Source organism: Gambusia affinis, linkage group LG18 (genome assembly GCF_019740435.1).
Source record: "Gambusia affinis linkage group LG18, SWU_Gaff_1.0, whole genome shotgun sequence".
Lineage (NCBI taxonomy): Eukaryota > Metazoa > Chordata > Actinopteri > Cyprinodontiformes > Poeciliidae > Gambusia > Gambusia affinis.
This window is the reverse complement of record NC_057885.1, coordinates 25476036-25504034: the sequence shown is the minus strand read 5'-3', so window position 1 is coordinate 25504034 and position 27999 is coordinate 25476036. Positions and strand designations below refer to the sequence as shown.

The 27999-nt window shown below is 46.8% G+C and overlaps 1 protein-coding gene across 2 annotated transcripts; it reads right to left on the bottom strand.

Moving 5' to 3' along the window:
* Positions 1-518: 518 nt before the first annotated feature.
* kif1c (kinesin family member 1C) lies at positions 519-26704 on the bottom strand. 2 transcript variants are annotated; one of them, XM_044098515.1, is made up of 29 exons: positions 25084-25283; positions 24151-24923; positions 13773-13900; positions 11843-11919; positions 11667-11745; positions 11482-11582; positions 11332-11397; positions 11077-11255; positions 10353-10464; positions 10172-10249; positions 10031-10096; positions 9880-9958; positions 9474-9552; positions 9251-9399; positions 8435-8545; positions 8215-8357; positions 8060-8139; positions 7889-7964; positions 6997-7076; positions 6829-6923; positions 5756-5839; positions 5040-5220; positions 4880-4952; positions 4701-4799; positions 4238-4399; positions 3885-4160; positions 3718-3807; positions 3111-3345; positions 519-2722 (listed from the first exon to the last, which is right to left on the bottom strand). In XM_044098515.1, the coding sequence occupies exons 3-29, from the start codon at positions 13876-13878 to the stop codon at positions 1947-1949; spliced, it is 3732 nt and encodes a 1243-aa protein (XP_043954450.1). In that variant the 5' UTR covers positions 13879-13900; positions 24151-24923; positions 25084-25283; the 3' UTR covers positions 519-1946. The 2 variants fall into 2 exon arrangements, with proteins under 2 accessions (XP_043954450.1, XP_043954451.1); XM_044098516.1 differs by lacking the exons at positions 24151-24923; positions 25084-25283 and adding an exon at positions 26605-26704.
* Positions 26705-27999: the final 1295 nt, after the last annotated feature.

Here is a 27999-nt window from a genome sequence, read left to right as displayed (position 1 = left end):
TCTTAAATTCATCCAATATTTCCTGATAAATGTCAGTTTTATGAAGTTTTTGCTGTAATTCTGTTTTGAACCCTCATTTATCTGATGGTGTAATATAATAATCATCTTCAGTAATGAACATTTTCCATATGAATGTTGCAGAAACATGTCAGCAGTGATTCTAGTTTGTCCAAACTGTTCTCATCTTTCCAATAAAACTTTCATAAATGACAGTAAAAATCCATCATTCATGCTGCAGGTATAGAGTAATACTGTAGGTAGAAAACAGCCAGCAGGGGGCGCTGTAGCAACAAAAACACATTTATATTTGAATGTTGAAATGAACTAATGGCTCTATTTCTAATTATTTTCTGAATCCTGTTTCTGTGAAACGTTCATCTCACCTGATGCTTCCAGGGAAAAACTTTTTATATTAAACCTGAGAGCTTAGTGACTGAACGTGATGATGGATATTAATGAAACCGTTTTGACCCCCGTCAGCCACCGTAGCGCTGGAAGAACGACACAACAGCAGCAGGTTTGATTCCTGACAGTTTATTGCCATCATGTCTGCAGGTCGAGCCTGAGATTGGTTCCTGATACAACAAAACCCGACAGACAGGAAACACCGAGCGGCTCTGGGCCAACAGAACGTCTCTAACCCCCCCTCTGTGATGTCACAGCTTCAGAGGCTGTGATTGGTGCAGAGGTAAGGGTGGGCGGGGCCGGCGGTGAATGTTCTGGAATCAGGGTCCCAAACAAACCCAGAGAAAAAGAAATGAAAACTAAATAAAAAGATGAGTCTAAATTAATCTGGAAATTCACACACACATCCATCACACACACACACACACACCCATCCATCACACACACACACACACACACACACCCATCCATCACACACACACACACAGAGCAGAAGATACACAGTGGAGCTCCTGTAGCAGCATCCCAACAACCAGACATTAGTCGTGACACTTTATAATAATCATAACCATGACATATTATGACATCATCACCCATGGCCGAGGATGTGGGCGGGGCTAAAATACACAGCAAAAAAACCTAATGACTACAGGAAATAAAACAGCCAATCAGAGGTGCTCCTCTCCCAGAATGCTTTGCTGCGTGTGGATTTAACACACATTCATCAAACCTGCACTGCCTTCTGTATCTCACTACATCTCCCAGAATCCCTCCTGCTAACCCTACATGAACCACATCCTGTCTCCCCGCCTGAGACTTTATTCTCTCATTTCCTATGATTGCCTGCGACATTGAACGCACCGTCCGCACATTTCATTCCTTTAAAATTCATCTCCATTAAAAAACAAATAAAAACAGAAAGATAAACTTCAGATATACACACAGCTCAGTAACACAACGTGCTCTTCTCCTAAAAACTCTTCCTGCTCACGTCCTGCAGGGGGCGCCACAGAGCGACTTTCTTTGGTTTGTAGCTGTTGGCTATGCAGCGTTCAGGTGAAATGGGAAAAATCAAAGACTGCTCTGCAAACGAGATGCTAGCTCATCATGTAGCGTCAGAAACTGAACGATTTGAACTGCATGATGGGAAAAAGTTAGCTCAGCTCTAACATTTTCAGTTCTGCCTGTGAACAGAACCGTCTACTGGACCAGAACCAGAACTCCATCAGACTAAACCAGCGGTTATGAGACATGGATCCTGTTGCCTAGGCGACAGCTGAGGTTAAGATAAAACCCGACGCCACGGTTAAAACCCGAACAGCAGGACAGACGAGACCTCAACGCTTTTTCATAAAGGTGCTGAAACACACACACACACACACACACACATCCATACACACACACACACACACACACACACATCCATACACACACCCACACACACACACACACATCCATACACACACACACACATCCATACACACGCTCGTTCGGTTCTCTACAGCATGAGGATCTGCAGCCAATCAGAGGCCTGCGTGGGGTCACATGACGTTCTCCTTGTTCTTCAGGTTGGGGGCGCTGAACTGCCGCCTCATCCTGGGCGGCGTGCTGAAGCCCCACCCGGCGGGCGGAGGCCCCGCCCCCAGCAGCATGTTGGGGGGGAGCAGCAGGGGGCCGGAGCGCGGCAGGCTGTGGTAGTTGGGCTGAGGCTGGAATGGTGCATTCTGGGAGTTGTAGTACGGATGTGGGTGGAACTGATGGTGCTGCCGCTGGTTATAGTAGAAGCCTCCCTCTCTGTCCCCGCTGCCGCCCCGGGCCCCCGGTCGGCCCCCGCGCTCCCCGCCGGGCGACGCCGCCCTGCGCTGCCGCGGTCGCCCCTGGTGACCGCCGCCCCCCTCGCCCTGCTCGCCGCCGTGGGCGGAGCCGTCCAGGGAGCCTCGGCGTTGGCGCCGCTGGTAGTTCTGGTTGTTGCCCGGCTGGTTGTGGTGGAAGCCGCCCTGGTTGCCTTGGTTACGCTGTTGCCAGGCGCGGTGAGGGCTGGGCGTGCGCATGCGTGGGGGGGGCGTAGGGAAGGGGAGGGGGAGGAGGGGGGGCGGCGTGGGGGAACCCCCGCCATTCTCCTGGCCCCCCCCACCGTCTTCCTCTGCCCCCCCGCCCTCGCCGCCCAGACCCAGAGCCTGCAGCGCCTCGCTGGCCGGTCCCCATGACAACCGGTGGGCCGGGTTGCTCTTAAAGGGGAACTTCAGTTTGCACTCCTGGGGGGGGATGAAGCGGCCGGTACCGGGAAGATGGACGGGGACGATGGGGGTCAGCTGACCTGCAGAGGGCGGAGACACAGAGTGTGACCTCACTGTGACCTTAGAATGACCTCACTGTGACCTCAGACAGAAATCTGAAAAGTGCGGCGTTAATTTCTCTCCAGTTGGAAACTTTTGCCTGATTCTTCGTTCTGAAATAGTTGTTCAGAGGAGATCATCTGTTATTAAAGATTCTAAACTAGACTTAGGTCTGGACTTTGACTAGGCCAGCTGACCTGAGCCCAGTTGTGACTCGTTTGGTGCTGCATCCCATCCAAAGCCAAGCTAGCTCCAATGCTAACACATCTTTGCTAATGGCCAGGAGAAGAAGAAGGCAGTCCGCTGGTAACTAGCCTACAAGGCTAATGCTAGTTAGCCCATCCAATCCAAACCCGCTCCCTCACCAACCTGGGTTCTGGTTCTGTCCTCTCAGTTTCTTGGTGATGTTCTGCTTCTGCAGGTTCTGGATGCGCTGCTGTTCCTGCTTCAGCCAGCGGAGGCGCCCTCTCCTGAACGCCGGGTCCTCGTCCATCAGGCGTTGAACTCTGACCTCCGGCGGGTCGTTGGGGTCGTCGAGGCCGTCGAGGCCTCCTCCTCCCTCCCTCTGCATGGACTCACTTCCTTCTCCGTTCATGTCGTCGTCCTGGAAACGAGTCGGACCGGTGAGAGTTGGACCAGGACGCCGACAGACACTTGAGATCAGGGGTTTCCTACTCCGATCCTCAAGGGCTCAACGGTCTCCTGAGACCTTCTCTGTGCTTCACCTGTTAGCATAGATATGGTGGCTCTGCTACCGGCTCTAGGAGCAGAGCACTGTAGAGCGAGGCCGTTAGCTGGTTAGCCAGGTAGCCAGTTAGCTAGTTAGCCAATAGCCGGTTAGCCCATTAGCTGGTTAGCCAGTTAGCTAGTTAGCCAATAGCCGGTTAGCCCATTAGCTGGTTAGCCAGTTGCCTATTAGCCAATTAGCTCCAGAGTGGAGCATCGCAGTGTGGGACCTGAGAGCGTGGGAACTCACCTGGACAGGTATGATGCTCTCCATCTTGATCATCCTGTCTCTCAGGGCTTTGATCTCCTCGTCCTTCATGTTGTTCTGCAGCTTCACCTCCTGCAGGAGACCCAGATGCTCCTCCGTCAGCTTCTCCCACCCAGCAGGAGGCCGAGGAGGCGGCGGGGAGCACCTACCTCCAGGATGTCCGTCAGCTTGTCGATGTGAGCCTTCAGGTCGTACACCTTTCCCTTCTGCCCTCCCTCGCTGGTTTCTGCGCCTCCTCCCTCCTCGGTGGGGGGGCTCCGCTCCTCTCCGATGCCCACCGTGTCGCAGACGTCCTGGGCCACCGCCTTCCAGCTCTCCTTCTCGTTGGAGTCCTTCTTGGCGTACATGCGGCAGAGCTCCTTCATCTTGACGATGGACAGCGCCTCGATCTCCTGACGCGAGTGGCGGAAGTCTCCCAGAGCCACCTGCAGGGGGCGCCACACAGACAGGCCGTGACCCAGGGGAAACGTGCTGGTAGAGGACAGGATGTGGAGGGGCGGACCTCGTAGCAGATCTCCTTGACGGCCTGCATCCTCAGGTCCTCCATGGTGACCCGCTTGGGGTCTTTGCTGATCCGCCTCCTCTGGGGGATCTGGTAGACCCGGAGGGGCTCGCGCCGCTTCCCGCTGCTGGGCAGGCCGCAGCGCTTCACGATGGTCTGCACCTGGACACGACCACAGGGCCGGCGGTTAGAACCCGACATGATGGACACACAGTCTAACACCATTCATCCTGCGTCAGTGAGAACCGACGGCTTCAGTTCAGATGGAGCTGGTCAGGCGACCGACCCGATCCGATCACAGACAGGAACACGGGTTCTCTTGGTTCCAACCCTCCGGCCAACCGGACACACCCAGAACCGGATCACTGCTCTGCTTTATTCAGTCGTGGTTCTGATTAAAGCAGAGCAGCGACTGACTGGGTCACTGATGATGGAGCAGCTGAACCCGGACGTTTGCTCCCACCTTGTTGGCAGGAAGTTTCTCCCTCAGGGAGGAGATCAGCCTCCAGCTCTCCTCACAGGACCGTTTGTCGGAGTCGTCTCCGCTGTCGCTGTCTGCGTACTGAACCAGAACCAGAACCACAGGGTTAACCGCCGGACCGGACCAGCTGTTGGCCAGCAGGTGAGCTGGTCTGGACCCACCAGTCTGTGCTGCTCCAGCAGCAGGTCGGCCTCCTCCTTCTCCTTACGGTACTGGGTCTCCACGTCCTGCAGTCTGCAGCACACCAGGCATCAGCTCCATCATCTCTCCCTCCGTTCAGATCGCTCCTTCCTCCTCCTTTACCTCAGGAGCTCCTCCTACCTCTTCTCCATCTCCAGCTTGATGTCGATGCCTTGCTTCTCCAGCAGCTCCTTCTGAGCGTAGTTCCAGTCCTCCGGCTCCCCCTGCTGCTCGGCCGTGACGCTGCGCTCCCTCTCCAGCCTCGCCTGCTCCGGGTGGTTGAACCTGAACACGTGGTTCTTCCCCATCACGATGCGGTTACCTAGCAACGCAGACACACAGGAAGCGTGCAGAAACATGTGGAGACTGTTACTGTTTGATAAAACTGATAGTTATGATGCCGTGTTACTGATGAATGATTGACGGCACCGGTTACTGGATCGCCTTCTTCCTCTGCTGCCATTAGCACAGATAGGCTAAAGGTAGCCTAGCGTTAGGCTAAAGGTAGCCTAGCGTTGGGCTAAAGGTAGCCTAGCGTTGGGCTAAAGGTAGCCTAGCGTTTGGCTAAAGATAGCCTAGTAATAGGTGTGGATGAGCGAGTGAATGGTGCATGTGAATGGGTGAATGACTGTAGTGTGAAGAAGATTTTAGTCCTCTGGTCATTTATTATTAGGATAAGCTAGCAGCTAGCTAGCATCAGTCAGTAGCCTTCCTGTCAGTTCATTAATCATTAATCAGATCAATATCTGGATTCAGGATGGATGTAGTCTGATAAGGACGCAGCTTCATGTTTCAGTTTAGAGGCAGTAAAATCACAGCCTGGCTGGTTCATCACGGCTCCAGGTTGAAGCTCTGACCTTGCTTCAGGACCACGGCTTCGCTGATCTGCTTCCCGTTCACATACGTCTCAGCTCCCACTAACGGCTCCAGAGTGACAACCACTGCAGACAGGAGAAGAAGAAGAAGAAGAGTTTTCACAGCAGAGAAACGTCTGCAGGATTCATGTGTTCATCACAACGCTTCAGATCTGGTGAGAGGAAAAAGTTCCTCAACGTTTCATCCCATCAGACCTGAACGGCAACAATGAGGAGAGTTTCTGACACGATAATCTGCAAACATTTCAGCAAAACTCTTAAAAAAACAATAATAATCATAGGAATAATAATAATAATCATAATAATAATAATAATAATGATAATAATAATAATAATAACGATAATCATAATCTAAGAGAGTCTGGAGAGATTCTGACTGAAACATCAGATGAGGAAAACCTTCTGAGTTTCTCCTCATCTGATGTTCAGCCGATTGGTTTGATGCTGCAGCAGCAGGGAGGAAGAGGAGGGAGGGATGAAGGGGTCAGAGGTCACATGACTGCAAAGAGACGATACCTGACAGACTTCCTGGCAGCTTTTACAGAGAGAGAAGAAGAGAGAGTCAGTGAACAGAGTCAGCCTGATTCAGACCCAACAGAACCAAATCCAGTTTAATCAGCTGATTACTGGGAGGCGGAGCTTAGCGGCCATGTTGGAGGCTCAGCTGGACCGTCCTCTGAATCACTTCCTGCCTACTAGAACATCTATGAACCTAGAATAACACCAGGAAGGGAGAGAAACTCTGTGGGATTCAGTTAAACACTGAGAACGTTTGACCAGCAGAGGGCGCTCTGACACAAAGACCTGTTGGTACTGATCAGGGAAACCGGCCAATCAGGATCCGGTTTGAGACAAACACAGAGACAGACAGTCAGAGAGTGAGACAGACAGACAGACAGACAGAGAGTGAGACAGACAGACAGACAGACAGACAGACAGACAGACAGACAGACAGACAGACAGTCAGAGAGTGAGACAGACAGACAGACAGACAGAGAGTGAGACAGACAGACAGACAGACAGACAGACAGACAGACAGACAGACAGTGTCTGACCTTCTCCCTGGTCGTTGGTCTCACTGACAAACACACAGTGGATCTCTTTAATAAACTGTCCAGACAGCTTGATGTCCACGTCCTGCTGTCCAACCCTGAGACACAGAGACAACAGTGAGAACCAAGATGTCCTCCGAGGCTCCTGACCCCGCTTGACCTCTGTCTGACCTGGTGAATCCCTCCTTGATGTAGTAGAGCAGACACTCGGACATGAGCGGGTCTTCGTTCAGGTTCACCAAGTGAGGCGTCTGGAGCAGGAAGAGACAGAAATAAAATATAAAATAAAACAGAAATAAAATATGAATAAAATAAAACAAGGAAACAGAAACGGTTCACCAGTGACCTCTGACCTGGCGGCCATTATTAACGTCACATGGCCGCTTTGGCCCAGACAGGAAGCAGAAACTAAACTCAGCTGACTCCATTTAGACACAACAGAACCCGACTGTTTGGGTCGTCCATGCATTCTGGAGCAGGATTTCATGTTACAGAACCTTAATAGAACCTAAACAGAACCGCTCTCCCGTGGTTCTGTAAGGCCCGACAGTCCGGTCGACCCGGTTGAACTGGGGTCCAGTATACTGTAACTTTCCTCTTTCTGAGGAGCTGAACTGTTTTCCAGAACCTTCAACCCAATAAAGCTTCTTTAAAAACCATCAGGACAGGAAATGGACCTGCTGCCTGAGCAGACTTCAAAATAAGAGCATGACTATAAACGTCTAACTTTTACCAGTCAATAACTAAAAACAAAACAAATTAAAGCTTTAGAGTTTATCTGGACCAAACATATTGAAGTTTCGCTCAGAGCGAAAAGTTAGCTAGTTTTTAAAGTTAGCTAGGCGCTAAAGGAGAGTTAGCTCGTCTGTTAGCGCTTTAGCAGAAACACTCAGCAGAATGTTCTGGTCCAAACTGGAGGTACTGGTGTTTTCCACAGGGATCCCAGTATGACCTGAATGAAACCAGTAACACCCAGTAAAACAAACTGGACAATGAAATCCAGCACAGCTCCTGGAACAACAGCATGAATTATGAATGAATGAACGTTAGAGGGTGAACTCACTCCTTTAGGGGAGAAAACTCCCAGAGTTCCTCCATCCTCCTTTATGGACACGCCCATTTCGGCCAGCAGCGACTCCCTGGCAGAAACACAGAGATGACAGGGTGAACGGTGGTGACAGGGTGAACGGTGGTGAGAGGGTGAACCGTGTTGGACCGTGGTGGCGGCCGGTACCTCTCCAGGCGGATGGACTCGGTCTTCCTCAGCTTCTCCTCCCACGTCTCGTTCAGCTCTGCGATGATTTTCTCCGTTTCCTGAACAGAAACCAGAATCCGTCAGCGATCCGCTGGTCCCTCGGCTCCAGATTAAATAATCTGGTTACGTCCCACCATCAGCCTCTCAGCCGCTTCCTCCTTGCTGATGGTTTCCGTAGCGACCGCCTCCTCTGCGTCCTGCCCGTTCTGGGTGGGGTGGGCGGAGTCAGCAGGTGTTTCTCCTGCAGGTGGAGCTTCAGCTTCAGCCGAAGGAAAATCTGGATTAATTCAGATTAATCAGGATTAATTCAGAAACTTCCTACAAGCAGAAAAACAAAACAGTGAGGGGAGGGACCTGCAGGGGCGGAGTCTGCTGCAGCTGCGATCCCATTGGCTGTCGGGGTGAGCGGCGGTGGGGGGGCGGCGGCCGCGCCTGCAGCCCCCGCCAGGCTGATGTTGTTGTTGACTGTAGGAGAGAACAGGGGTCAGGTTTCACCGCTAACAGGCGGGAATGTCAGCTTACAACACACACACACACACGCACACACACACACACACACACACACACACACACACGCACACCCACACACACACACACACACACACACACACACACACACAGCTGCTGTCTGAAAATATCTGCTGCTCTCACTTACAAACACAATCAGCTGAACAACATCTAGAATATTCCATAAATTGATCCAGCAGATCCAGGCGTTACTGACTTAAAGGGACAGTCTGAACCCTATTGATCGATCGATTGATCAATTTGTTATTGATACTGTAGATGGTCATTTATGGCCAGATCAAACCGAAAACTGATTCCTAGAGACGCTGATGACAACCGGGTCACTTCCTGTCTGTTACCATAGAAACCAACTTCCTCCTTCATACTTTCATAAATTACTTTTCCAAACATATTTACAGATCAACTGGTGAATTCTGGCATTTTTTAAATAAAACTTAGATTTTGAATCAAGTGGTCCGGTCCAGTCCAGTCCAGTCCAGTCCAGTCCAGTCCAGTCCAGTCCAGTCCGGTCCGGTCTAGTCCAGTCCAGTCCTCTCCTCTCCGGTCCAGTCCAGTCCAGTCCAGTCCAGTCCGGTCCGGTCTAGTCCAGTCCAGTCCTCTCCTCTCCGGTCCAGTCCAGTCCAGTCCGGTCCGGTCCGGTACCGGTGTTCTGCAGCAGCTCCTGCAGGCCCTGGGAGAACAGCAGGTTCCTCAGCCGGTCCACTTCGGCCTTCAGCTCCCGGACCAGTTTGGCGTTGGGATCCTCGTTGATGATGGCGTTGCAGCGGATCTGCTTGGCCCGGTCGGCGTACCTGCAAGCACAGGGACGGGTCTGAGCGGGACGGACCGGACCGGACCGGGTCGGGGTAATGGAGCGGGTTCTGACCTCAGGGTGCTCAGTGTTTCCTCGTAGTTGATGTCAGCAGGACTCAAAGCAGCGATCATGGCCGTCCGGGAGTTTCCTCCTGAGAAACACGAGAAACTTCAGTAATCATAAAACCGTTGCTGGTTTTCATCACACCGAACGGACCGAACGGACCGAACGGACCGACTGGACCGACTGGACCGGCTGGACAGAACCAAAAGCTCTTTCACAGTAAAGAGCTCACTCCTTTACATAAATCTTTTATTGATGATTATTTTTCATTAGTTTCATGAATATAAACAGGATTAATGTGATTCTGTTTATTAAACTGTCTGAATGTCTCTGCCAGGGTTTCTAATGTAAAATAAATTATTTCACTATAAATGATTAATTAGGGTTATCATCAGTGATGACCTTTGACCCTCACCCAGATTCTCCTTCAGCAGCCAGGTGAGAACAGAGTCTCTGTAGGGGATAAAGTCACTTTTTCTCTTCTTGTTGCTTTGCTGCAGACAAACAGGAAGTTTCCCATTAAAACCTCAAACTGGTTCATTGAACTGGTTTCAACATCAACTCACCATTTCTGCCAGAGCTGATATCACTTTTCCCAACGTGGTCAGAGATTTGTTGATGTTTGCTCCTTCCTGTGTGAAAACCACAGCAAACATGAGCGACTGGGACAAAAACAGACCAGCTGTGGCCCTTCAGTGACCTCTGACCTTTAGCCGGGTGCCCTTTGCCCCTGAGGAGTCTGCGCGCTCGCTGCCAGCCAGGTCCACCAGGCTGATCTTGCTGACCTGCAGAGACAGAAGGAGGTGAAGTGGAGCGGCTGGGCAACCGGACCGAACCGGACCGGACCGGACCGAACCGGACTGACTGGACCGGACCGAACAGACCGACCTTCTCCGTGTCCAGGCTGGTCATCTGGTCTCTGCGCCTCTGGGTGAAGACGATGGTGAAGACGGCGTGCGACCTGGACGACGTCTCGTTCATGTTGGTGGCAGCAACCGTCCTGCCATCAGAAATCCATACATTACTGATAATCAATAATCCATACATTACTGATAATCAATAATCCAAACATTATTAATAATCAGAAATCCATACATTACTGATAATCAATAATCCAAACATTACTGATAATCAATAATCCATACATTACTGATAATCAATAATCCATACATTACTGATAATCAATAATCCATACATTACTGATAATCAATGATCCATACATTATTAATAATCAATAATCCATCCATTACTAATGGATGGACGATCCTGTTCTACTCTACAAGGACTGGAAGGAGCCAAATCCAGGTGCATCAATGGTCTAGTCAAAGTCCAGATTGAATTAGCATTAGCGTTAGCGTTCATTAAATAGCATGCTGTTATAGCGCTTTAGAATTAGCTTCTGCTAAATAGCATGTTGGTGTAGCAGAGCGTTAGCATGGCTAATGTCTGCGTTCAGGGCAGCTAAAGCTTCAGCTAGCCAGGGTCAGGGTTCATCTGGTTTTCTATCGTCCTGTTGGACGTCCCGGAGCCAGACCCGGTCTGACCGAACTCCGGCCCGGTTCCAGACGGGTCCAGAAGGTCCTGGACTGCAGAGGGTTCCGCTCAGACTGACCGGGCTTTGTTGCCTTCGTCCATCAGCTCCCGGATGTCGGTGAACCCGGTGACGGCCAGTTTGGACAGGTCCTCCACGTAGGGGCCCAGGATGGGATGCTCCCGGACTCGAAGGGATCCCTGTGACGTCGGGTTGAGCAGATCCCGGACCCGCTCGCAGTAGATCTCCATGTAGGACACCTGCAGGCGGAGCAAAGCGTGGGACCGGTCAGAGTCCGTTCAGGGTGAGCAGGAAGGAGACGGAGACGGTGTTTACCTCCACTGAGTAGGTCAGGTCTGGGTCCGTGTTCTGACCCGTCCGCTGGAACAGGTCCTCACACAGCTGAGGACAGAGACACATCCGGGCTCAGACAGAGTGGACCCATCCGGGCTCAGACAGAGTGGACCCGGGTTCTAGGACACCAACCTGCGGGATGATCCCCTCCTGCCCCGGCTCCTGCCGTCCCATCATGGTGTAGCTTTTTCCTGCTCCGGTTTGACCGTAAGCAAATATGCACACATTGTATCCTGGAAGACACCAGAACCAGATCAGAACCGCTTGACCCGACAGAACCCACTGGAGGAGCATCAGCTGACAGCAGAGGCTCTCACCTTCGAAGGCGTGCAGCAGCATCTCCTCACCAATGTCTTTGTAAACCTGCTTCTGAGACGCAAAGTTCTCATCTTCAGGCTGCAGGAACAAAAACAACCTGCTGTTGCTGCTGCACTGCCAGGGCTCAGTGTGTGTGTGTGTGCGTGTGTGTGTGTGTGTGTGTGTGTGCTGTTACCGTGGTGTGTGACCAGTAGGAGTAGTCGAATGTGAAGGTCTTGGCTCCATCTTTGGGCTGTTTGGGGTTAGAGATGCCTGGAAGCAGAAAACATAAGAAGACGGGGTCAGAGACCATCCAGGTGTTTCAGGACATCCGTCTGGTCTGACATGCAGCCAGTGTTAGCCAGAGTTAGCTAGAGTTAGCTAGAGTTAGCTAGAGTTAGCTAGAGTGTCACTCTACAGCTGTTGACCTGCAGGTGGAGCGCGCAGTGACCGGCCCAGCATTCCCAGAACAGATGAGCAGCTTGGTGTGTGTGTGTTGGGAGCTAAAAACAACCTGCTGCAGCGTCTACTATTAATATCCTGTGAGAGCGTCAGTTTATTAGCAGCAGCAGGTCCAGAGGTCACATGACGACCTGAGTCTGCTAAGGTCTGTTTTAACCTGCTAGCATTCCTCATTGGAATCAATGGGAAGCATTAGCATGTAGCTAACTGAGGTAGTCTACACTCTTCAAAATAACCTAATAATCAACAGTTTTTAGCTTTATTAGAGATGTAACAGGTACATGAGGTACAGTAGAGGAGATTTCTGATTAAATATCATTTTTGTGGGGCGTGCTGTGGTGGTGTAGGACGTTAGCAGTCCTCGATGCGGAAGTCGCGGGTTCGACTCCCGGTCCCGACAACCTTTGCCGCAAGTCCTCCCCCCTCTCCTCCCCCCTCTTTCCTGTCTGCCTACTGTCCCAAAAAATATGAGCCACTAGCGCCGCAAAAACTCTTCGGAGAAAAGAAATATATAATTTTTGCATTAGTATTTCTTTACAATTCAAAGTTTTGTCTTAACATGAATACAATGTAACAAATGAATAAAATGAAACAAAAAATGTTTTTTCAGAGAGTAAAAATCTGTTCATTACAAAAAAGTTTTGATTTTATGCAGAATAATTTGTGACAGTGGCTTTATTAGAATATAGTATTAAAACTGAAACATGAAACAAAGAATCTGAATATAATCTGGATGAATAGTAATGAGGCTTCATGTAGTTTACAGTCACACCACACTTTTCAGATTTCTATGAGTAAAAAACACATTTCATGTTTTATTTCCTTCTGCCTCAAACCAACAACTTCATACTAGAAATATAAAGAAATATTTAAAGAGTCTCTACTGGTCAATAATTATATCAATTATTAATGTTTTTAGGTTTCAGGCTGGAAGCTCAGATTGTCTCTGGATCCAAATGGAGGGTTAGGGTTAGGGGAACTATGGAAAGAGCAACTGGGAACTGTGGAGCCTAATAAGGACAGGAACCAGAATGAGTGTGCTAGAGTGTGTGTGTTACAGTGTGTGTGTTACAGTGTGTGTGTTACAGTGTGTGTGTTACAGTGTGTTACAGTGTGTGTGTTACAGTGTGTGTGTTACAGTGTGTTACAGTGTGTGTGTTACAGTGTGTGGTACAGTGTGTTACAGTGTGTGTTACTGTGTGTGTGTTACTGTGTGTGTGTTACAGTGTGTGTTACAGTGTGTGTGTTACAGTGTGTGTTAGTGTGTGTTACAGTGTGTGTGTTACAGTGTGTGTGTTACAGTGTGTGGTACAGTGTGTTACAGTGTGTGTTACTGTGTGTGTGTTACAGTGTGTGTGTTACAGTGTGTGTGTTACAGTGTGTGTTAGTGTGTGTTACAGTGTATGTGTTACAGTGTGTGTGTTACAGTGTGTGTTACAGTGTGTGTGTTACAGTGTGTGTGTTACAGTGTGTGTGTTACAGTGTGTGTGTTACAGTGTGTGGTACAGTGTGTGTGTGTGTCACAGTGTGTTACAGTGTGTGTTAGTGTGTGTTACAGTGTGTGTGTTACAGTGTGTGTCACAGTGTGTGTCACAGTGTGTGTTACAGTGTGTGTTACAGTGTGTGTTACAGTGTGTTACAGTGTGTGTTACAGTGTGTCTTACAGGTGCTGTTCCCCTGCATCTGGATCACACTCTTGGCGTTGCGTCCCAGCTCTCTGGAGTTGAACGGCCGGACTCGAACCGCCACCTTCACCGAGGCGCCCGCCATGGTCTAGCTCCGCCCACTCCTCCTGCAGACAGCCAATCAGAGAGTCAGAGAGTTTTCTCCCACCAGGGGGTCTTTTTGTGGCTCTAGTGTCCATTATGTGACAGCAGGCTGACAGGAAAGGGAGAGAGAGAGGGGAAGACATGCGGCAAATGTTGCCGGGTCCGGGAATCGAACTCGCGACCACCGCTTCCAGTACTGAAGGCCTCCAAATGTGGGTTGCACTATCCCCTACGCCACCACAGCACGCCCCAGCTTGTTCTGACCTTTGACCTGCTTTCTTCTCCTGTCCCCTGTAATCCCTGGCTGTTTCCAGGCCTCCTTCTCTCCTCCTTTTTCTCTCCTCCTATTTTTCCAGGCTGAACTTTTCCTCCTCCCACATTCTTTCCTTCCCATTTTCTCTTTTCTTTACATCTTTCTTTCATTTTATCCTCCCTCATCTTGTTTTCCTTCTTTCTAAACTGAACTGGTATATTTCCATCTCCCTCTTTTTGTGTTCAGACTTTGATTCTTTCATCCTTGTTTCTATTTTTACTGTTTTTCTCTCCTTATCCTCTAGTTTTTCTTCTTCTCTTCTCCTGTCAGATCCTCTCTCTCTCTCTCTCTCTCTCCTTCTTTCTCTCTGTTTTCTTCATTCCTGCTCCTGAACTCCTCCATGTTTCCATTTCTTCTTTATTTACATCCAGCTCTCTGTTATGTCGCCATGGAAACCACCCGGTCACCTTTCACCTGGGTTTTGTGTCTCTGTCCACATCGGGACGTTGATACTCAGCTGATGATATTGAGCTGATCAATATTGATTATTGATCGGCTCTGGAGGAACATCTGACCTCCTCACCTTTAAACTGCCTTTGATTGATCTGATGATCTGACCTGTGCTGAGATCCTCTAAACAGAAGATGTCTCACTCCTCTTTGAGTTTAAGGATTATTGTTTTACATGTTAAAGAAAATAAAATGAGATTATTACTGTAAAAATGGAGTCCTGTCCCTTTAAACTGCCGTTTTTACAGATGTTGGATGTTTCAGAAGGTGAACTTGGATCTTTTTATACTTTCTGACTTTGGTTTGATCTTTGTTAATTAAATATCTCCTGTTTTCAATCAGTTCTGTGTTTCTGTTATAAAAGCACCAGTATTCACTGGTGGGATCAGCTGGTTTCCAGTCTGACCAGCCTGATGACCTCTGACCTGCAAACTCTACCTGATAGATTTCAGGCTGTGAGAGAGAGCGACTGTTTGATCTGATAACAGGAAGTCACTCTGTCTGAGCGCTCAGCCTGTCAGTCATGGAAAACTCAGGATTTAAAAATGTTTCCACCTTTTAGGAAATCTGAGTTACAGGAAGCATTCATGGACTGTTGCTTTATTAATGCTAGTCATGCTAATCGCTAACGTAGCCTGCTAAAAATGGAAAATGTTGGAGAGTTTTTGTAAAGCTGTTTTACAGTAAATAAATAATAATATGATTCCCTCCAGATGTCAGGCTAATTTTAAAATGTGGATCAGTGTGATTCTGTCAGATGTTGTCACCCCCTCCCCTCCCCCCCCCCCCCCGGCTGGAACAAACAGGAAGTAAAGGTTGTAAACCGACATGGAGCAGAGAGTCCTCCCCTCTGGTTTGGTTCCTCTGGTAAGGCACAGACCAGCGCTGGATGGGAACGTTGGCTACGTCTCAAATTATTCACCAAACGTTTCCCGTTTCCTTCATTAACTCTAAATTCACCTCAGAGTAAAAACTTAGTTACATAATTGACTAAATCTTTTCAAATTTTCCCATCAACCATTTCTAATTCATTACTTCAAAATGAGCATAAAAATGATGGAAATAATTTAATGAGAGGTCAGCTCTGCTCTGTAGCAGCAGATTAAAGGTGTTAGCTTCTGTTCCTGTTAAACCTTTTCCCACTTTTCTGTCTTTCTGTCTTTCTGTCTCCATTACATCAGAAAGATTTTCTCATAAACTTTCATATATTGAGGATCAAGTGGAGCCTCATGGTGAAGCTGCAATGCTTCACTTATGAAAATAAATCTGTTGGTTTCACTTTGACAACAATTCTGATCTCCAAACTGCAAAACAGAAAATTTTAAAAATAACAAGAAAATATTCATAATTACTAATAATTATTAATTAATCAAACAAAATATTGTTTATTCGGCAGAAACAAAGTGACTCGTATCACAAAACACGGAGCGGAGCAGCCAGTGTGTCTGAGTTCATCACCATGGTAACAAAGGGTGCATATAAAGTGATTGTCTCTGATTACAGCTGCAGTGAGAGAGAAGAGCAACACAGCCAGCATGCAAACGCATCCAAATGAAGCGGCTGGTCGGCCCAGATGGAGCAACCAGCAACAGCAACCAGCAACTATCAGCAGCAGCAGGTGGGTCGTCTCTAATCATCAGTTTCTCTGACCAACACTTCAGCCGTCTGATGGTGAGCAGAAGCAGAGTTGCTGCTGATAGTTGCTGATAGTTGCTGGTTGCTGCTGCTGCAGTCAGATCTCTCTAATCTGGAAGATCTACATTCTTGGGGAAAATTTAATTTCTTCTACTTTTGATTTCATTTCCACGGAAAACAGACGTGTTGCTATGGTTACATAGTCAGTCTGCACAGGGAGCAGGTTTCTCTGGAAGAGACCTGAGCAAACACACACACACACGCAAACACACTTTGATGTTTCAATCGGCACCAAGCCCGTCACAATAAATAAGAATTAAAACAAACTCAATAATTCCCACTGGATGTTTTATCATTTTTCTCTTTCCACCAAAAATGTTTCCAGTTTGGTGTTTTGGTCCCAACTGGACATAATTTTATTTACAGAAACTTTATTTTTCATTTTATTTATCATTTCTTTTTTTAAAATGTTATATATTTAAAATCTCTTCCATTTCCACTGTTAATTGTTCTTTATAATTAAAAGTTTGTTGACCTTTGATAAGGTGTTATTGTATTATTTATGATATTGTTATTATATTGCATAAAAATGGTTTCAAAACAAAACAAAACTGGAAGAAGAGACTGGAGAGGGAAGTCTGGGCCTCCCTTCTGAAGCTGCTGCCCCCACGACCCGACCAGGATGGATGGATGGATTCAAAACAACAATAATATTGTTTATCATAACTTCTGGGGCGATTTATCGTTCAGTAACATTAATTATCATGACCTGATAGCAGCTGGAAGTTCGTTCTGTTAGAAAACACTGAACTGATCCAAACATGAGATCCAGCAGAACAGAGATCAGCCAGTGGAACTAAATGTGTTAAAGTCCAACCAGGTAGGACTCATTACAGAGCGACACACAGAGGTCAGGGGAAACATTACGGAGCGACACACAGAGGTCAGGGGAAACATTACGGAGCGACACACAGAGGTCAGGGGAAACATTACAGAGCGACACACAGAGGTCAGGGGAAACATTATGGAGCGACACACAGAGGTCAGGGGAAACATTACGGAGCGACACACAGAGGTCAGGGGGAAACATTACAGAGCGACACACAGAGGTCAGGGGAAACATTATGGAGCGACACACAGAGGTCAGGGGAAACATTACAGAGCGACACACAGAGGTCAGGGGAAACATTATGGAGCGACACACAGAGGTCAGGGGGAAACATTACGGAGCGACACACAGAGGTCAGGGGGAACATTAACAGTGACGGACAGCAGGATCGGCTCCATGTCGGTTCTGGTTCTGATGCATCTGTCCACAATAACAATAATTGTGTTTTTTTTTTATTTTAAAATTTCTGCAGACACTTAAAAATTATTAGCAGTCTATAAGTTTGAATATATTTATCTTTTTGTTCCTGATTACTTGCTCTAACACTTTAATTCACATTTTAATGATTTACTAACAGTTTGAGTTTTTGTTATCACAGCGAATAAAACGGTTTGTCATTTTTAATCAGCAAAGTGATTAAAGCACTTTGCATATTTCATATAATAAATATATAAAGAACTAAACAAAACACACTAATAAAAGAAACTATTGCTGTTTGTTGTATATATTTTATTACTACAGATGAATCTGTTGCATTCGGAGCAGAAGAAGCTTTCCTTCAGAACTGGAAACGCTCAGATAATCCTAATCATATAAACTGTCAGATCAATAATCCTCCACAGTAAAGATTCATTAGTAATAATCACAAACACACAGCGTCAGGTTGGTTAATTAATGCCTGAAATATCTGCTGTTTGTTTTTATCTTCACTTTGAGTTGAAATCAGTTTGATCTGAAGCGTTGAGGCAACAACAACGAACGTTTCAGCAGGACATTTATCTCTGTTACACCCGATGTTGGCGCTGCTGTGGAAACCAGAGCAGACAGTGGATCTGGGATCAGATTCCAGGAACGCCGGAGCAAAATTCCCTCCTGGAGACGTTTCTGCTGACGCAGCGCTAACTGCGCTAACAGTGCTAGCAGCGCTAACAGTGCTAGCAGCGCTAAAGCTCCGTCCACAGAGCGTGTTTGCTCTGTCAACACGGCAACAGCAGGAACACACAGACAAGATGGTGGACGCAGATACCGGCCTCATTGTGAGTGTGTTTAGGTGAGCGAGCAGACACAGAGCTGACTTCATCCCCCAGGCATCCCAACACACACACACACACACACATACACACACACACACGCCCACACACACACACAAACCGCTGCAGCTCCCAGCAGCTGAACTGGTCGGCCCAGTTCAACCACTACAATCATCAGCTGTTCAGACTGGAGACAGCAGCTTCTAGGGAAACGTTCCAGTCGTTCTCCTCATTGCTGTGGCGGCTCAGACATTTAAGACGGCGGCCAATCACATTCCTGCCTGCCAGGAATTACCCCAGACCCAAACACTGCAGGAATTAGTCAGTTTCTCCAACCTGAACCCATCAACTGAGCTGCAGCCTGTAGTTTCTTTCCTCAGTGTCTGAGCTAAATGATCTGCTGCTTTTTTCTGCCCTCTCAGCAGTTTTATAAATGAGCAGCAGTTTTTTACTGGAACTAAAGAGGAGCTGCAGGTTTTCTCTGTTGAGACGTGTTTCCCTGAGAGAAATCGGTTTTCTCCTCTATAAAGTTACTTTATCCTCCTGAGCAGCAGATCAGAGACATCAGAGCTGCTTTGATTCGCCGGCGCTCTGCTTTATGCTGCCACCACATGACCTGCAGCTGATCTGAAGGTTTATGGCTCCATGATGAGCCGATTAGATCTGAACGTGAGCCGAACTCGTCCCACTATCTGGGAAGATCCAGGTGAAGAACCAGCAGCTCATCAGGGTTCAGGTGTTTCAGTGTTTCTCACTGCTCTGCCTGTTTCAGGTGTTTCCTGCTTTAATACGCCTGATTCATCTGATTGCAGCTCAATAACCACTAATCTACTGAAATTACCTGAAACAGGAAACACCTGGAGCCTGCAGGGCAGTGAGCCTGAGGCCTGGGAAACACTGATCTACAGGACGCAGCAACCAGGTTAGCATTTAGCATGCTAACACAGGCCTGCTGACTGTAGCTGCAAACCTTACAGACTGGAGAATAAATTCCTGATTTTACACTAGAAGTCAATGTTGGCTGTGCTAGCAAAAAAGCTAGCAGCGCTAACCCTAAAGCGCTAATCAAACATCCCAGTTCTGGTAGAGCTCAATGTCAGCAAGGTAGTTAGCACAAGCTAAAGCTAAAGGCTATATTACCATGGTAGTTAGCACAAGCTAAAGCTAAAGGCTATATTACCATAGTAGTTAGCATAAGCTAAAGCTAAAGGCTATACCACCATGGTATTTAGCATAAGCTAAAGCTAAAGGTCTGCAGTGAGGTCAGCGTCTCTCTGCTCTGTCTTGGTGAAAGCAGCCAGAGGGAAAAGTTCTGGGATCCGGTCCGTCTGCATTCTGACCTGTGGGCTCAGATACAGATCAGGACCAAGGAGTGAACGAGTTTGGACCGATACCCAGAGACCCGGTCTGAGGTGAGCAGAACCAGTGACAGACTGAAGGAAACTTAAAGTTTGTTCCTGTTCAGCGTCAGTCCAGCTGATTCTTAATCTTCTTTATCTTATAAAAATATAAAATGTTTTTGGTTTTCTTTGTTTCTGCCGTTTTTTCTGTCGTTTTGCTGAATCGTCATTTTTGGCCGTTTTGGTTTACAGGAACCAAACGGAGGTTTTCATCCTGAAAGCATCAACTAGACGCCTGGAGAATCGTTGTTATTTATTAGAAATCCAGTAAATCAGACTTTACTGTAAACAAACATGTTTTTACTGTAACTCAGATTACAGGCTTTTATTTTTCTCCTGTTCTTTCACATCTACACAAAATATCTGTGACCTCAGATTAATCAAAACAAGGAATATTAGAGGAAAGTAAAATATTAATAATCCTAATCAGGGATTAACTGCCGAGATTAAAGAACATCCTAATCCATAAATGAATTCATTTTTATTGACACCATTTGGTTTCGTTTGGTCTTTATCCTAAATGTTTTATATGTTTATTTTTATTATTAGCTCTGTTACCTAATTGACTGTTTGATGTTTTATAGATGATAATCTGTGTTAATCTCTAATCTTTGTTTCCATGCATTAATTAGTGAATAAACTAAAAGTATAAAATCCAGCAGCAGTTACTTAACGAGTAACGTTTCTGTTCTGGTATCTGGTCCAAACTGGATCAGAACCAAAACAAGGTTTTCAGGTGATGATGAACAGCTGGATTAAATTATAATCTGATCAGATTTATGTTCATTAATCTGACATCAGATTCAGATATGAACCAGTTCTGGTTCGGATCAGTTCTTTTTCTAACAGAACCAGCTGGTTCTCATGCTCAGGCTTCTGCAGGAATGTGATAATGAACGGTCTTCATGCCTCACACACACACACACACACACACACACACACACACGCACACACACACACACACACACACACACACACACACACACACACACACACACACACACACACACTGCTAAAGATAGACGTTGCACTCCAACGCCCAGACTGCTGCTGCACCACGTCGCTACCCAGTCCCAGTCCGCTGGTCCCAGTCCGCTGGTCCCAGTCCGCTGGTCCGTGTCTCTGCTTACAGGACACCGTGTTGCCTTCGTGTGCAGTAGGAAACAGCAGCGTTAAGTTCAGCTGAAGGCCAGATGTTCAGCCAATTTGTTGACGATCCCAGAGAACGTCTGGACGTTTAGCAACGAAGACAATCAAACTGAAACTGGTTTCAACAAACTGGTTTCAACCATTTCCTGTTCATTGAGGCTGCAGGAGAGCGAGAGAGAGCAAGACGCTCCAGCAGCGAACAGGAAGGCTGGACAAGCCTCTGCTTGATGTTGTAATGACGGCAGCTGGACGTCCAGCGCTAAGCTAAAGCTCCAGGTCAGCGGTGTCCAAAGTGCGGCTCGGAGCCCATTTGTGGTACAAAATTTTTTTTCTCCATTTGTCTACAACCACAAAATCCAAAGATTTTACTCAAAAGCAAATCTGAGAGCACAAATAAGAAAACAACAAACCCACAAAATCATAAAAATAAAACTATGTTTTGTGTTTACAGTCATGTTCAATAAATTAGAATAAACGTTTCAGTGATTCTGGTTTGTCTAGAATTAGATGCTAACATCTGTTTAAGATATGAACTCTGTCTGGGTTTAAATCCTTCTGATTGGTGAATCTCTGGCTGCAGGAACGTCAGCAGGTCTGAAATAAGATGATGTTCCCTGACAGATCGAATCTTTTCCCGCTAATGGAGACTGAATGCTAACCTGTAGCGATCCAGATGCTACTGATTTATAAATGAGCTGGACGCTGAGGGTCGAAGCTGCAGCCATGTTTCCACGTCATGCTACAATAACAGCGCCGTCTGGTGGCCTGGCATGGAAACTGCAGCAGATTCCAGGTGAAAACAGAAAACTTTTGCTAATAAACATCAGAAAATAACCACAGCGGCCTGCAGCAAGCTAGAGAAAATATGATTCTGGTCTGAAGATGAAACCAGTTCACCGTACTGGTTCCCAGTTCACCGTACTGGTCCTCCCTCTCAGTCAGGTCTGGTCAGACGTGTTGAGCTGTTGCCTCATAACATCGGAGCAGAATCCAAACAACATGCAGCTATAAATACACACACACACACACACACACACACACACACACACACACACACACACACACACACACACACACACACACACACATTGACAGCTGAGATGCCAGCTGAGAACTGCCTGCTAACTTTAGAGACGCTCCGAGTCTCAGAGTCCTGGTCCGGACCTGGAGGGACTCGGAGCCTCACCAGCTGCCCAGGTGAACAGCAGACGGTACCGGCTGTGATCGGACCAGCAACCAGAACCAGAACCGGGTCAGGAATCAGGACTAAACCTGTTGTTTCTGCTCTGACCCAGAGTGATCCGAGTGCAGCTGCAGCCACAGTGACTCCACCTGATCCTGCAGGTGTAGAAACTTCACCTGAGTGGAAACGTCCCAGTGGGACAGGAGGGTGGGGCAGAAACCAGGTCGGGGCAGAAACTGGGGTGGGGGGGGGGCAGTTCTCACATTCTGAGTTTCTTTCTCATGATGATGAAACAGAGAGAGGAAAGCACTGCTGGTTCTGCTGAGGGTTTCCAGATTCACCTGGTTCTCTACAGCAGGAGGTGGAGGAACACAGAGAACCGGTGAAACCTCAGAGAACCTCAGAGAACATCAGAACCTCAGAGAACATCAGAGAACATCAGAACCTCAGAGAACATCAGAACCTCAGAGAACATCAGAACCTCAGAGAACATCAGAACCTCAGAGAACATCAGAACCTCAGTAAACCTCAGGAATGAGGCGGGAAGCAGCAGATGGATCAGGAAGCTCATTACTGTTAAGTGGAAGCAGCTGACTGCAGAGTTCACTCTGAAAAACTCCATCTGAAGAGAAATCTGGAGACTGGATGTGTAGGGAATTATTCTGCAGGAAGATCACATCACTGATGACATCACTGATGACATCACAGCGTAGAGAAACAAGCTGTTCTTAAAATCAGGCTGGATGGGATTTTATTAACCTTCCAGTTTATCTCAGTTTATCACAGATTATTCAGTTATTTTTCATGATTTCGGATCAGAACCGGGTCAGCGCTCCGGGTTCTGATCAGGTTCTGATCGCTGGATAAACTGGATTAAATACAAGAGTTTTTACTTTCTCACATTATTTACATTCAAGTTTTTAAATAAAACGTCTAAAATGATCAAATGATTAAAAACAGAAAAATTTTAATTTTCCTGCATATTAATGATTAAATAGACATTAACACACGACCACTGGATCTGGTTTTAACGTGTTCCTAAAGAAAAATAACCAGAGTGGAAATATTTCCTCTCTGTATCAGCCTGGTTTCAGCCAGCTGACTGGCAGTGCTCAGCTGCAGCAGCAGATTAAACCTCATCCTGTTTTTAAACTTCCTGACAGAAAAACAACCAAAGTTTTTCATCCCTGAACTGTTAATATTTAATATTTGACTGAATTGATCAGGATCATCAGAAATATGTCAATATTCTGATAACAGTGATTGACGTCGTCATGGCGATGAAAACGTCTCATCAATAAATTCTGCTGTTTTATTTTCCTTTTCCAAGAATCCCATGAAATATGATTTAAAATGTTAATAAAGTCCAGAAAGTTTGGAAATCTGATTTCTGGAGAAAAATGTTTCCAGAAAGAATTAAAAAAAAAATAAAACTGAAGAAAACAAACTTTAAATCAGATGATTTAATAAATCTAAAATCTGTTATTTACAACATTATTATGATTTTTAGGTATTTTAATTAATAAAAAGAAAAACAAACATTTTTCCAGAATCAGTTTTTGTTTTTATACAAAATATTAAAACATCCAACAGAGAGAATTTAGTCAGTCAGACAGGAGCTGCTGCGAGCAGGAAGATGGAGAACCAGGACAGAACCCACAGAACCAGGACAGAACCAGGACAGAACCCAGAGAACCGGGACAGAACCCACAGAACATTCAGACTGACTGGACCCAACACATCGGATCAGAACCAGTTCATCTCCCGTCCATCAAACTTTGATTTATGAAATATTAATAAAAATGTTCTCAGGATTTTTGTGTCTAATAAATAAATATAAATAATAACAAGATGATTTAATTTTATGAATGTTTTCCTGCTTTACAGAAATAATTATTAATACCTAATTATGGAAACTGATTTTACCAAATCTGATTATTAATCCCGAAGGTATTATTTCTAACTTGTTCCGGTTCGATTGGACCCGGACCGGAGCATGACTCACCTGTACCGGAGGAAACCCGCGGTGTCGTGGGTCGGTTCAGTCGGTCCACATGATGTCCTCCAGCAGCAAAACAAGTAAACAAACAATGCTGGTTCTGGTTCCGGTTGGGTTCGGGCCTGTTGGTACCGGGGCAGCCAGGCGGTGCAGCGGGGGTCCGGCTCAGAATAAAACTTTATTCCCACTCCGACCGGATCTAACGGAGGATCCGGGCCGACTTTTCCCGGGTGACGTCACTGTCCGGTTCTGGAGGCCGGCTGAGGGACCGGAAGCCGGAGGGCCGGGCTGAGGGAAAGTTAGGCCCGGACCTGGAGCCAGGCAGGCCGGGCGGCGAATCACGGCGGGTCCCGGGACAGAAGCGGCTGGAAGTCGGTGATCTGTCAGCGGGTCCGGCCGGGGTCCGCGGGTCCGGTCCGGTCCGACAGGGAGGGGGACTAGTCAAGGAGAACCGGGCCCGAACGGAGGAGAAGGAGAAGCAGAGAGGGGAGAGAGGCTGAGAGGCTGGCCGGTGGCCTGGCCGCGCGGCGGTGAGTGCGTGAGGAGAGCGCGGGCGCGTCCCCGTGGAGCGGAGAGCCGGGACCGCTCCGCCCCGCGTCGGACCCGCTCCGCCCCGCGTCGGACCCGCTCCGCCCCGCGTCGGACCCGCTCCGCCCCGCGTCGGACCCGCTCCTCCTCCGGCGGGCCATCTCTCAGAGCTGCTGTAGTGACAGAGGTCTCACTCTGATGAAGATTCCTCCCATCAGACTCACCATGTGACAGGGATAAATCTGTAGACTCTACAGAACAGAGCAACAAGGAAGTTGAAGGATTTTGTTGTTAGGCTTGTAAAAAGCACCCTGAACGTTTTTGACACTATTAATCTCATTGTTTGTGGAAATATTTTGTACTTTTAGATGAAAACATCTTGGAAGAACTGCTGAAGCTTTTTTAAGCTACCTTTAGATCAGTGGAACCCAAAGTGGGTTCTGGAGTCCCGGCATCCTGCATGTTCTGGTTCCCTCCCTGGTGATAGAAACAACCTTTTCAGCATGGAGGCCTCTAATGATCCGTCATTAGATCCAGGTGGGTTGAACCAGGGCTGGTCAGTCCTGGTTCTGGAGGTCCGGTGTCCTGCAGGTCTTAGAGTCTCTCTGGTCCAACAACTTGAATCCAACAGCTGGATCTCCTCCTCAGTGCAGTCGGGTTCTCCAGAGTCCTGCTGATGACCTCATTATTTAACTCAGGTGTGTTGAAGTAGAGACACAGCTAAAAGTTGCAGGATGCCGGACCTTCAGAACCGACTTTGGGCTCCCTGATTTATATGAAAAGATTTAATTATTTAGCTGGTGCTTTTTTCATCTCCTGCTCCCTAATCTATCTGCTTTTCTTTGTATTTCTTTAAAATAAAATGATAATAATAATAATAATATTTTAACTTATATTGAACTTATATTTATTCAAGTTGTTCCACATTTACCTGCTTTGATGAGCCAAAAATTAACAGAAAATTACAAACTCAGTAACAGGTGATTAAAACATTAAACTCAATAAATAAGCTACTAAAATCAAGGGCATAAGAATAAATGTAACTTTCTGAATAGATCCACTCTTTGTTTTTACTTAAAACATAAACATTTTTTAATCTCTAGCTGTTTAGTTCCATATTTTATTTTGGACATGAAAAGACCAAAATGTTTACAGATTACTTTAAAAGAGTAAAATATAAAACTACAAACACAAACCCTGTCTTCTGGCTCCAGAGGAGCTGGCGGTCGACTCCCCCTGGTGGTCTGGAGGTCAAACAGTTGGAGCCACTTTACAGAGTTTCATACTTGCTTTTGTTTTTGCTATTTTTTACTTTTCCCTTTTTGGTTTTCTGCTGCTTTTATTTTATTTTATTTTAGACATTAGAGACGCCCTGTGGTAGCATGCCGCCCTGGGCAGAGAGCCACAGGCTAAATAGCTACAGGATGGAGGGAACAGCTAACGGAGCGCTGAGGATGAAGAGAACTGATGGAGGATCTGGACCTGAAACTGGATCAGAACCAGAAATGGGACTAGAAGCAGAACCAGGATCTGAAACCGGACCAGAACCTGTTCCAGGCTGCTCTCCTCCAAGAGACACGAGGCTCCTGATGAACAGAACCAGGTGAACAGAACCTGGTAAATAGAACCAGCTGAACAGAACCAGCTGAACAGAACCAGGTCTAAACCCGGATCAAAGCTCCAGTCACATGATCTGCCTCTCTTTGTTTCTGTCAGACACAGCGGCACAAAGACGTTTCTGAGTGTGGAAACAAGGGAGGGAGGGGCCAGGAAACACCTGGAAGTCAGGAAACACACACACACACACACACACACCCACACCCACCCACCCACACACACACACACACACACACACACACACACACCCAGCTGGAAAACAAATAAAACTTATTTCAGTTGTGCCCATTCACTTTATAGGGTGTTGCTCCTGACCTTTGACCTCCATGTGAGCTGCCTCTGGGCTACGTGCTGATTGGTCCTCTCAGCTCCTTGGGGCGGGGTTTGTAGGAAACTCCCTCTGCAGCTCCCCCTGCTGGTCATGAACACACATTACTGCGCTGACATTAATTAACCTGAATTTTATTCTGTAAACCTCTGGATGGTTGATGAGGGGAATTTTACTGATCTTTCATCAGACTGACCTTTGACCTGTGGTCCAAATGGATTTTATCCCTTCAAAAATAATTTAAGTGTTTTATACGTTAGAGAAAATATGTTGCTGCTTAGTATTCCTGCAGCAAAGTTTAGAGGATTTTATGAAGCCATTTATTTTCCATTTTGTTTGAAGAAGTTTAACAACTGCAGCTGAGAGTTTGATGCTTCCTGGATCGGATGTTTCTATCTGTTATACATCTATAGAAAGGAAACTACTTCACCTGGTTCTCGGCTCCCTCATCATCAACCTTCACTCTCCAACAGGATTTAACTCTCTTTCACCAGTAGGTGGCGCATTTGAGCCATAAATCAAACTAAAGATGCTGAGAGACGTTCGAGCTGAAGGAAACAGTCTCATGTCTTCATTCTGTTTTTCACCAGTAAAAACAGAATGAGGACATTTTAACAGGGTTTGGTTTGAAGGTTCTGGTTCTGGTTCTGGAGGATTGTTAACGAGAAGAACAACTCTGGACCTTTTATCCATAAATATGTAAATCTTTCCTGATTTAGGTCTGCTGGGTTACCAAAGTTATTCATCTTTGTTCAGAATAATGAGGCTTTCTTCAGATTCAGGACTTTACATTCATAAAATTAATATTCCTTAAAACGGTTTTAAAAGTCCAGACGGAGATCTCAAACACATTGCTGCCTTGTGTGACATCATGGAAATTAAAAGGAAATCAGGAAGATTTCCTCCACCAGTCTGATTCGTCCCAGGGTCCAATTTCAAGATGTCTGAAGGCTCCTGGTTGATCTGCAGCCGTAAACGAGACGGGAACGTCCAGGAAGGAGGTTCTGGGTCCCAGACAGGAACAGGTTCTGGTGTGAAACAACTGCAGAACAAAAGCTAAAGAGCTTGTAGAAGAGTCATCATTCATGGGAAGCCAGTCAGGTACCAACAGCGGACGAAAGGCCACTCAGAAACAGAAACTATTGGTGCAAAAGCATCTAAAGACTCCAGATTAGAGCCTGCAAACGAACTCTGGGACAAAAACCTGACATTCTGGACGACTTCCGTCCCAAATGCATCATGTTCTGGGGTTGCTTTGCTTCAGGAGGAACTGGTGCACTTCACAAAATAAATGGCATCACGAGAAAAGAAGATTATGTAGAAATAGTAAAGCAACATCACAACATATCAGCGAGGAAGTTAAATCTTGGACACAGACGGTT

Coding starts and splice junctions, on each gene's coding strand:
- kif1c (XM_044098516.1), bottom strand. CDS start 13,878: ATGGCGGGCGCCTCGGTGAAGGTGGCGGTTCGAGTCCGGCCGTTCAAC. Junction 10,097..10,171: donor CAAAGGGCACCCGGCTAAAG/GTCAGAGGTCAC, acceptor GTTTTCACACAG/GAAGGAGCAAACATCAACAA. Junction 5,840..6,828: donor GACCAACGACCAGGGAGAAG/GTCAGACACTGT, acceptor TCCTGTCTGCAG/TGGTTGTCACTCTGGAGCCG.